General features: G+C 39.5%; 1 protein-coding gene across 1 annotated transcript in view; it reads right to left on the bottom strand.

Annotated features, from left to right (window-relative positions):
• kif26ba (kinesin family member 26Ba) overlaps positions 1–12,188 on the bottom strand; it is a 79,495-nt gene that overhangs the window by 14,796 nt on the left and 52,511 nt on the right. Inside the window, exons 6-11 of the mRNA XM_080501934.1 lie at positions 9,201–9,416; positions 8,207–8,300; positions 5,608–5,753; positions 4,326–4,442; positions 3,066–3,252; positions 2,015–2,228 (exon numbers count right to left, since the gene is read on the bottom strand). Coding sequence (XP_080358060.1) covers positions 2,015–2,228; positions 3,066–3,252; positions 4,326–4,442; positions 5,608–5,753; positions 8,207–8,300; positions 9,201–9,416 — 974 coding nt within the window. The remainder of the gene's footprint in view (positions 1–2,014; positions 2,229–3,065; positions 3,253–4,325; positions 4,443–5,607; positions 5,754–8,206; positions 8,301–9,200; positions 9,417–12,188) is intronic.

The raw sequence follows: 12,188 nt of genomic DNA, 5'->3' as shown, positions 1-12,188 counted from the left end.
ACTTCTCTTGAACTGGGAAGCTCAAAAAAATACAAAGTCTGAACGCATACTGATCAACAGCCGATTGGTATGTTACCTAGCAACAGTACTACACAATAAAAAGGCTGGGATTATGAGGGCAGGATGGGACAAAATCCTGAATGCAGTGGAGCATTGCAAGGAGGGTTCAGCGACTGTGATGAAGAAAATTGAGCAGACTTGTAGGACATGTGTTGAATTTAAACCTGCAGTGCAGAACATTTTTCTGTCTGCTCAACTAAAGACTGAATCAAATAACTGTTGACCCTTGTTTATATGGCAGGCTAATGTAGCATATGCCCCTGTGCCTGAATAAATTGTTCAGAAAAACTGAAAAATTATACTTTTCTATTCAGTCTCATTTATAACAACAATGAATTTCCTCAAGCCTGGTGTAAAACATTACTCTCCTTTCTTTGTTACTGTATCTAGCGAATACCTCCATATTACTCCTTTTTCCTTGACACTTTGGAATTGCTTGACATTAACATGATGGATTTGATTAATTTTACACATACCTGGGACTTGTAAACTGAAATTAAATAACCAACATTGGATAGAAAGATCAAAGCAGCTTTCAAAATTTCACGATAGTTAATGAATTGCTCTGAAAAATCATGATATTGTAGATGTATGATATTGTAGTCAGCATAATATATGACAAAGTCATCCTTACTTGCCCAAAATGATCATTTTTCTATCATGTTAATATTTTTATTGCGAGCATGTCAGCGCATTAGAGTTAGCACTTTAACTCAAATAAGCAACAGTTTCAGCAGAATGTGAATGACAAAATAAAACCCAACTTCACTTATACGTATTGTTCTGAGGGAGGGTTTATACGTCATTTCATTGTGGTAAGCTCTTGTGCAAACACTGTTGTCACACCAGACAAACAACAGAAGCAGATAGTCTGGCTTCCAAAGTGTTGTCGAAACAGATTCATTTTGTCAAAGGAGAGGAAATATCTCCAGCTCAAAAGCACCAACAACCATTATTTTATGAATGGTTATTGACTCGCCTCAAACATCCTGTTGACTTTAGACCTGCAGTGACACACTCAGTCAGACCAGACAGTGTTGAAGTCTTGCTCTTCCTTCTCCATTACGGAGAGGTGGCAGGAATACAACATCATTGTCGTTGAACTGAGTCAAATCCTATCACGCTTCAGCAACAGTCTGACTCACCAATGCCAAATCAGACTCAGCAAAGCTTTGCTCACAGCCTCTGTGCTAAGTAGCAGGTTGTTTTGCAATGTAGATGCAAAAGCTGGTGATTAAATTAAGTGAGCACGGAGCAGAGAGCTGCAGAGCCTGGAGGACAGTGAACGAGTGAGATAGGAGGAAAGTCAAGAGGAGTTAGAGAAAGGTAAAATGAGCACATAGAAAATGTTATACACTGTTCACATACTGTCTCCGAGCAGAATAAGTGCCACAACACCCACTACGATTCTTCCCCACATAATTTTATTTTTGACTTGTGAAAGTCTCTGTATGATCACTCTTTCTCTTTCTCTATCTCTTCTGCTTAACCAGCAAAATGAAAGTGATGAATATGTAACAGCAGCTGTTATTGTTTATGACGTTAATTTTCCCAAACCTGAAGCACCTTAAGAAATCTGCCGTCTGCTTCAGTTTCCTCTTTTCCTCCCGCTCTAAAACATCCAGCTCTTCTCCTCCATATTCTCATTACTACAACCTTTTGTATTCTCCTTTTCAATTCATGTGTAAAGTTTTTTCTACTTATTTCAAGCAAACTTCCATAACGTATTCCCTATCCTCCTCCAAATGCCCTACGGACATATGGAAAGACACACAAAACGTACGCATACACAAACATACACATCAGTAATTTGTACCTTGGACATGATGGAAATTGCCATTGTTTTCCCCCAAAAAATTATTTTCCCCCTCATTTGATTAGTCTCCTGACATTGTGAGTACATTTCTTATCCAGAAAAATTTGTGAGATGATTGAAGTAATACTTAAAATTTACTTGTATGGGATATGTTTGCTCCCGTTGACCAGGGCCAGGATCACATTGCCGAGGGCAGACAGAGAAAGGCACAGAGGGGCGGAGCTGGATGAAGAGCTATCCTTGCTTTTCCCACCACCTCCACCTCCTCCTCCTCCTGCTCCTCCTCCACTGAGTGCTTTAACGTCGCAGCTGCCCAGATCGAGCAGATGGAGGCGACTGCGACCTCCTGACACTTGTAGAAGTTTAAAAAAAAAAGAGAGAAAAAAAAGAAGGGGTCATAAATGCTGGAGGACAAATGATGGTAAGCGACAATTAAAAAATGACTGCAGTAACGACGGCAGATGGATAATTTATGAGCGTATCACGACAATTTAAATACACACCAGACTATAACATTAATCTAAATATTATCAATGCACAGAGAATGATTGTGGCAGTTTTTTATTGATTGGTTGAATGCAAGCTGAAAAACACTGCATATTGTCAACCAAGTGATTAATCATCTATGAACATTCACATGGCATTCTGTACAGGTACCATCTAGCATCTGGTTTCTTCCTCTGTCTCACACATTAATCCACCAAACATGGCTATTATCATGTAGTTAATTTGTCAGACATTTATAACAGTATCTCTTTCTCAACCACACAGTTGCTCAAAGACCAAATCTGCACTGTTATTCCATAAAAAATCAAATGTGTGATATGATAAGAAATTCATCTAAACACAGACTTTATCAGAGGATCATACAGATAGATATAGGTATGTACCACCCTGTCAAAGATCTTTATGCTTAAGCTCTCAATTTATTCATAGTGGTGAATAAGGATCAATATGAAGCTTATAGGTTGATCTGCTTATATGTGGAATAAAGATTGATGTGTCAGTCATTATTGTTTACAATCCTCTCGAGCTTTGTTTGCAATGTCAGTGAGTGAAAACATGTTTGTATCAGTCTTTATTCTGTTGTGATTACCAGACACACAATCATGAGAAATACAGAGAAGAATAATGTGTGGAATACTGTAGCATCCGCTGCTGTAGAACAATTGCAATGAGTAGTACTTACTCCCTCCCTTGCCTGTCTTTTCCATACGATACTGGTATATGTGCAAAGTAAACAGCATATGTGAATTCCTGTGTTCTTCTTCCGAGGTGTTAGGACGTTGGCTGCTGTGACGTGCTGCTATGGCTGCATCCAGGAACCAGGCTGCCTTTTCTGGGGTTGGAGCACGCAGTTCAGACTGGTTCTGGAGCTGGAGAATGTGTAGGAAGCAAAAAAAAAAGAAGTGTGAATATTGTGTTTTTATAGACATGATAAGGAAGCAACAGTGAGTGAGGGGACAGAAAGCCAGAGTGATGGAAAAGTACCTCTTCATTTCAGCTGGAGGGGCTCATTTTACCTGCCAGAGTGCTTAAACACTGATAAAATTACACCCTGCGAGAATTCAGCATGAGCTGATGGACATATTCCAATAAGGCATTCTGTAATTTGCCAGCAGGTTTGTGAGAAATCAACAGAGGAAAGCAAAGATGAGCCGGAGAGCGATGGAGTGTGTGTGTGTGTGTGTGTGTGTGTGTGTGTGTGTGTGTGTGTGTGTGTGTGGGTGGGTGCGTGTGTGCGTGCATGCGTGTGTATGTGTGTGTGTGTGTGTGTGTATATACCCAGGATATCATTACTGATGAGATTATGTCAGATTAGTTAAGGATTACACAGATGTGCTTGTATCAGACCCTCTAATCCTATAAACATATAACTGCAGTCACACAGACGCCAGATCACACTCTGTCATTTTGTGTGGTTACCTGGTTACCTGAGACCAAACAATGGCGTGGCAACAACAATGATGTTGATTGGATTTGTGTCTTATGTCTTCTTGTCTAAAACGTGCTCACCAAAGTAGATTGTTTATCAGTCAATTAAATAAAAAAAAAGAAAAAGTAAAACTTGACATGTAAAACAAAACCTTGAACAAATGAAAAAGCCTTTTGGAGTTGCAGTGATTTTATTTCACTTTCATTCATGTCAAAGCCTTTTAAACTGGCATTGGCATTGATTCCGACTCAGACAGACACCGACAGGGCCAGCGAATGACTTAATCATGCATTTTTGGATAAAAAAGACTGTAATAGCTACAAAACCTTTGATCCAAGATAATCTGATTCAAGATGAATGCCTGAGAATGTAGCAGTGCAAACAGCAGCTATAACAACTGAGATGTGCCCGAGGCTACAAAAACAAAGGTGAAGCATATTGATCCAAAGCCCAGGGCAGTGCATAGACACACACTCACAGAGTTTAATCTACAACTCGTGTGTCCAGACATACCTGCATGCCACAGATGGGGTCCTCGCACAGATACACTCCAGGAGACTGTCCATCTTGTAAGTTGCCCACGGCCACATCAGACAGCAAGTCTTTTAGGTTCTCCTCTTTTCCCCACACCTACAAACACAGACTCAGATTAGTTTAACATTAATTGTCCCTTTGGTAACTATGTAATTTATCATTTTCACAAATTGATATTTTGATATTGGCATTTTTCCAAATCTTTTGTTTTGGAGTCTAATGGCATCTTAATATCAGAAAGTGTTTTATAATACAGATAATGATTCAAAGAATATTAAGAAATGTAATGATTATCAGTGAACCATTTTACTTGAATACCCCCACTGTTGACAGGATTTGGCACATGTACCTCTCATAAAAAAAACAAAACAAAGAAAAAAAAAAGATCCAAGACTGTTTATGATATCTTAAAAATACATATAGTGCCATAATACCAACATCATGGCCTCTGGGACTTCTGTGGTATGATTGGCCAATCATAGACAGTATTTAAGAACCAGTCAACCATTTGTAACTAACTGCTGGTTTTACCACAAGCCTGTCCTTCTTGTTCAGCGTTAGGGATATGCTGCCAAATGCAAACATTGAAATTTTGTGTTTTATCACATGTTGGATGATTAAAATAATACTTGAAATCTATCGTAGAATCGACTATACAGTCAAAAACACAACGTAACACTGAAGCACTGATAGATATTGAAAGTCGGAGATATCTTAGAAAAAGGGGACAAAGCTCTCACTCATTTCACTGCATGAGAATCAGTTGCTCTACAGACTCTTCCTTCTTTGGATGCACTTTGCTATAAACATGGCAGGTGCTATTATCTTTTTGGGAAATAAGTCGAAAGTTAGTCTTTATATCTAACTTTTAGCTGGTCTAATGACAGTCACTTTGGTATTGGGTGGGGCTGTAACGTTCAAAGCACAGGAAACACCTGGATAACAAGGCTCCTGTGAATACAAACAGATAGATAAGTTGGTGTTGGTACTGTTAAATGTAGAACTCGTGTTATAGTAATCAACAACAAAACACAGAGGAGATTTCAGAGAGGTTTCAGTTCATTCACCCTGGGCACTGATGTGAAAACATTAAGATCAAGCAAAAACGTTATATTTTTCACTCCGTTCTTTAAAAGTAAAGGTGCCAAAGAAAACAGACTATCAGCAGTCTCTCTTGTTAAGACCAAGAATCAATGATGGCATCCATTTAACTCTGTTGGACATTCTTGAGATTGAAGTGTCATCACAAACAAACACTGACCTCCACGGCAGAGACACGAACAGAGAAGCGGGCTCCCGTTTTCTCCTTCCTCTCATTGATGAGCTTAAACAGCCAGGAGATGGCACAGGGGATTATACCCAAGGTCTGCAGAGAGTCATCGTGGCCAATCATTGTGTAGGATTTGCCTGGATGTAAGTGAGACAAAATAGGGGAAGAGTGAACAAGGGAAGAAAAGATGTATCAAAAGGAACATCATGGAAAAAAGACTCTCAGGAACAAAGTATGAATAGTTGTGTTTGTGTCCCCTTCAGTCACAATGATCATTACCCACTACTACACCTGCTTTGGCTGTCAGAAGCTAGAGATCAAACACGCACCTCAACAAAGCCAGATGTCACACCTAACACTGGCACCAACGCTTACACGAAAAACACGGGACATCAAAAGCCTGACTCTTGTGATGCTGAGTGGAGAAGTGTGTTCTAAGAGAGGACGGAGGCGAGCTTATCATCTACGCCATCATTTTTCTAGGAGTGTCTAGACGAACTGTCAGAACAAAGTTTCATTTCATGATTCATATCAGAAAAATCTGGAGGAAAGAAGTGTTGCAGTTGTTGTTGATGTTAGAAACTATTGTGCTACTGCAGTGTTGTTTCCATAAAACCTTAAAAGTTTCTCAGAATCACAATACAAACCTCGACTAAAGACTAAAACCTCGAAGTGCTGTCCAAAAATGTAAAAATAGTACATTAAATGCAGAAATCAGCTGGATTACACAAGTTTCTTTAAAGCACCACATAGCCATTTATCATTATTTTTCTGATTCCCCATTTCTTTTCAGTTACATCCCATGAGCCATCGCAGCATCACTATCCAGAGCCACAAAACACTGGAACAACCCTCATTCCTCTCTTTTTGCCTCTCAGGCTTGTGTGGATACTTCATTAGGTGCACATTGCTTTGAATATGTGACTGTACTGTCTCCTTCTGCACAGACTATCACAGCCTGTCAAGTCATGGCCATCTATCTGACTAATCACAGTGCAACACGGTGACAATCCACCGGGTCAGTTGATGTTCATTCCTCATAAGTGATCTCATCAAGACAAGATATTGACTCTGTCAAAGAGAAAGTGTGAGAAACTAGATCAGTATTATATCATGAGCTTCAACATGCAAATAGAAAAAGCCATCATTGTCTGAAGAAGGTTAAATCTAGAACAGATACCAAAAACTACCCAACGCGACTCATGAATGAGAATTCAGTTTTATTCCTGAAGTTCATCCATTTATTCCAGGATGTTCTTGAGATTAATTTAATTTTTCCCATTCAATGAAAACCCTTTTGCTCAATGGGAAGACGTGCATGAGATGTGCATGAGTGAGTAAATTAATCTGTGTCATCTGAGTTTCCACATGTGTTGTAGACATTGGCTCTGTAGCCAACGGCCACAGAGCCAAAGATAAAGGCTCCCTGTGTTACTTTTCCAGTTTTAATAAGAAAATAGTTAATACCATTATAATGCTGCCTCATTAAGATCTATGGCCTTGGGTGTGCTACATCACAAAGAATGAGCTCATCGGCTGCAGCAGCCGTTTTACCAGAAACAAGGAGGTCACCACATTAATATAACAGTAAAACTGATTGAGAAAAGGATACTTTGTTTCTTCAACTATATAAATGCATCCGCAGTATCATTACAGCAATCAAGCACTGGCAATAAGACGGCATGTTGAAGATATTAATTCCAGCTGCAGTCATACCCCACAGTATGAGCCATGAATCATGACAGTCTGTATTTTCATGTATCAACAATTGACAGTGAAAACAAGTAAATACGGTGAGAGGGAAAACATCATTTGAGACACTGCCTTGTGCCATGCACCATATTTGGTTTGTGTGGGTTCGTAACTTTGCCCTAATTTGCACATCTGCTTTTCATGATATTGATGAAAGCGAGTTTCCAATAAGACCAATTGACTGTGGGCTGATCTGTGCAGTTGCCACACTCGCAAAAGATATGTCTGTGCAACACTTAATATTTTTCACCAGTTGATATTTTGCATGGTTGGATCCATCAAGACAAGTGAAAAAAACATTTATACATCCTTTGATTTGCTCAGATATTACAGTGACGCTTTGGGCCGGAACTGCTCTGCTCAGAGACACAAGCTGGAGATGTGGAGATCAGAAACCAGGAAGCACGCTGCTGTTTGCACACTCAGTGATGAACACAACAGGGGCTGACCCAGAGATGAAGAACATGTATGTGTGGCTGATCTTTGTGCCGGTGCACGCCTGGGTTCAGACATGTCGCCGTGTGCTTTGAGGGGTCCCGACCCTTTTTTTAAAAAGACAGCTTCTCTAAAAACCACTTCAGGAGGATTAGAGGAGGAAGACGGAAGACAGAAACAGAGTCTGAGCAGACTGAGAGTGCTTTCAGCTTCAGCAGACACTAATCCTCCTCTTTCTCTCTGTCTGATAGATGAAGGCCAGTGGAAAGATGACCAACTGAAGGACTGACACACTGTCGGTACAACGCAGACGCACTGAAGATGACTCATACACAGGCCTTGATAGTGCGTATGTGTGTGTGTGTGTGTGTGTGTGTGTGTGTGTGTGTGTGTGTGTTTTTACCCAGTTTCGAGTGTCCAAAGCAGAAGACGCAGCCATCTGCTCCGTTCACAACAGACTGAATAACCTCAGCAACTGTTCCTGCGCACACCTCCGCCTAGCAACAGGCAGAGAGATTCAGGATGAAGGTCAGGATAATCAGAAACACTTGAATGTACAGAAGCACATGGACCATATTAGAAACCGAGCCAAGTTGATGCCTGTTTTAGAATAATATCAGCCTATTGGTAGACAATAAAAGGTGTTTACATCAGAATCAATATGGAAATATGATAAAAACAAGTGGCTAATGGGCTCATCAGTGGCATGATCATAATATACTGGGGAGAGGAGATTAATATTAATTAACTAACTGACTATATTATATATGAAGAACATATGAGCACCAGCTATAAGGTGTCTATCCAGAAGAGAATACCAATTCTTTTGTTGTTAATCAGTTCATTGAAATGCTTCAATCAGGTATTTATGTATGAGGAGAAATATGGGAACCTGCTATTTGCAATTCTGTCTTATCGTACTATAATTGATTTGAAATAACACATATTGGGGAATAAATGTGCATGTTTTTGTACGATTCAAACACTGAAGTGACCTTTCAATGGGATGACAGTTGCAGTGGACCACAGCTGTACCGAGTTTGACAACATTCTTTTGAACTATTTTGAGCAGTTTAAAAACAAGTGTAATAAGTATAATCTTTTTAAAAATATGCTACAGTCTGTTTGTGTCCAGTATTTTCCAGGTTGCAGCTGGTTCACAACAAAACATTTTACATTTTATTGTTTTTGTGTTCCTGACATTAAAAAAACGGAAGGCAAATCTCACCGCTTGGAACCTCATTTGAAGACTGCAGCCATGAATGTAGTCAAATTCTCAACACATTCTTGTAGCAAAGGTTTAAATGAGAGGTTGAGCATTTAACTATTATGACTTTGATGAAGCTATGGCAAATTCTGCATTGTAATCAATGCAAAATGTTTTGGAAGTGTCTTACCTGCGATGCATCCGGCGGGAACGCAGCATCAAAAGTGAACATCTTAGGAGGGACCTGATTGGCTCCCACCCTTTTTTGAGAAACAGCGCCGGGCATCTGATTAACTGAGGGGTCCATAATTGTGATCTGTTTCTTCCTGGGATCCACTTTCAGGAAGGAACTGGACTCGGTGGCATCAGACTGAGAGGCCGGGCACACGCGCACCATCACTTTGACCTGAGGGTTGAACACAGATGACACAATATTGCAAAATGACTGGAAGCTGAAGGCACAATCACAGTTGTCCCTCAGAACAGTTTATAAGATATATCATGGTGCCCCCATTCTGTATAGGTGCACATTGACATTCTTTAAATAAGACACATATATATTTTCTAACGTCAGAAAAAACCCAACAAAAACAAAATCAACAACAGACTCAGATTTGCAAAGTGCAAAAGTTCAATATCTAAGAGTTTCAGTTCACGAAAAACTTTTCCTAAAAGTTTGCTGATGTCTTTAAAGTTCCTCAGAGGGCATTTGTTAGTCAACCAGTGTTTCTCGAACATGAGTTTTTCTTAATTTTCTGTGAACTTTTGTGTTTTGTTTCATGCTGATCACCAATCTCTCCACTTTGAAAGGAGCAGACCTGATACTCCTGTGAAGGATTGTTACTACAAAACATCTTTCTTCACCTTAACTGCGAAAAGCAACTCCCAGAGAGCCATATAATCCAGCTTTTTAACTGTTCACCTTCATGAGGATTTGCGAACTCTTTCATCACTTTATTCACTCTAAGTGCTCCTATTCCTCCCTCCCTCTCTCCTCCCCCTCCTTTACTTGCCACTCTTTCGTTATCTCTTCCTCCTTCCCCACTAAATCCCTTCCTTTTTACCTCCACTCCCCCCCTCCTTGCTATCTTCAGCTCGCTGCCACACATCAAAAGCCTGAATTGCAGCAATCCTGTTTTAGCTTCCTCTCCTCCTCTTGCTCTTCCTTTCCTCCCACTCCTGTCACAAACTGTTAGCAACCGCAATTTACCGCCTGACAGCTGCCGTTGTTTTCTTTGATATCAGCGAGAATGAAATGCTGTGTCATCGAATTCAGTGAGTTTGAGAACACTTTAACTCATAAACAACAGTTTCCTCTGTTGGTTAAAGACATTTCAAAGTTAAAGGTACCTTCTAGTAGTTTTCTGATGCCTTTCCTCCTCTTTCTGCTGTGAATGTGTATCTCACTTTTGCTTGTTTCATTCTCTGATTAAGCCCACCTGGATCATCTTTACATGTTTGTTTCTAAATATTTTTCCCTGGAATCCACTACAGAGTAATATTAAAGAAAACATCCGTCACTTTTGAACTATGTGCGAGTGCTTCACGATTCAGCCTGAAATTAAATTTGTGTCTTGGTGTTTTATATGAGCAGCCCTGATTAGGAAATTATGACAGTTGCACTGTAACACTGAATGGATTAAGAAATTAAGGAGCCTGTTAACCAAACAGAGGCATTGAGGACAGATGTCTTCCTTTATTTTTTTATATTTCTCCTCGTGTCTCTTGACACTGATTGTGTCGTAACAGGAGTCATGTATGAGTTGTCAGTACAGGCACAGAACTATAGGCAATCTCAATGTGTAGAAACATAAGTATATATTCAGAATAACTTACAATTAGGATATAATTAGAATAGATAAGAAAATGCAAGTGTTATGGAGCAATATCGGGTTTGAGTGGTAGTGTAGTGGTTATCACTTTCACCTCACACTTACGAATTCTAAGTCTGATTGGGATTTTACTCTTTGTACCTTTCTTTTAGAAGTGACGTCTTCTTCTGCCTTACCAAGGGAAGAAATACTCAGTTAATTGTTTGGTGCATGGTACAGGCCCAGGGCGACGCTTGGCTAACGTATATTGACTCAGCAGTGGATCTAATCCAAGCATCCTCTGATATCCTCTGTCGGAGCTCAGTCTGCAGGTTTGTACATGTACAGTACATCAAGGTGCATTAACATCCAGTGCTTCTTTCATTGAGTATCGATATAGACATTAAGGTTTCCCAATCAACTGCTGCTTATGTAGTTTATGTATTATAATTTTTAAAATCATACACATTTGCTGGTCTCAGACCTAAACATCTATTTCCTGTCTTTGTAACTTCAAAAAAGAATAGCCAACTTTTTTACTCAACAAAGTTCTATATTTATTAGTCCAGGTGATGAGAACACTGAAACTCAAACATGAATGACTGAAATGTTCATTTTGCTTGCGGAACTGATTTAATCAACATCTAATGCGTGAAAAATAATTGCATTAAATGAGTTTAGTTTGAATTTAATATTATCCGTTCATGTTATGCTATTTAATTGTACATTTCAAAGACTGGTGTAAATCATCAAGAGTGCCAATAATTCTGAGAAACACCATATAAGCTGGTGCAGGCAAATGAATTGTATCCACTCGATTGTCCAATACATCTATAGATTTGATGAAAGGTTAACTGTTAGTGTGATGATGAAATTGAAGCTTGAAAACATCCTGCGTTCCACTCTTCTATTTCAGACACAAACATCAAATGCAAAAAGTGGAAGTAATGGTTGATTATGTTGTGGTGCACTTGGAGCCATTTTTTCTTGCACTTTGTTGACACATCTGACGCTTTTTTCTTCTTTTTTTGCAGTGGGAGTTATCATCAGTGTCAGTAATTGCCCATTTCTCAGACTCGGACTCTGAGTGAGAGGCTGACATTTAACTATTGTCTATACTTAGCTCGTAATTACACTTAAACACTATGACATGAATACGACATCAGGTGTGACAGCAAAGCAGCCAAAGATGTACAGCACTGAAGATATGTAATTATATATTTTTTATTAATATTCAAGGGATCGCTTGACAGAAACTGTGAGATTGATCTGAGTGGGAGCTGTGGGCTATGTTCCGAGTCCTCCGGAGAGATCATTTATGGGTTTAAATTGTTGGAACAGGGTGATGACAGAGATGAGAGATGACA

The sequence above is a fragment of the Blennius ocellaris genome (assembly GCF_963422515.1).
Source record: "Blennius ocellaris genome assembly, chromosome: 1".
Taxonomy (NCBI): domain Eukaryota; kingdom Metazoa; phylum Chordata; class Actinopteri; order Blenniiformes; family Blenniidae; genus Blennius; species Blennius ocellaris.
Note: the sequence above shows the minus strand (reverse complement) of the source record. Positions and strands in the feature narration are given on the sequence as shown.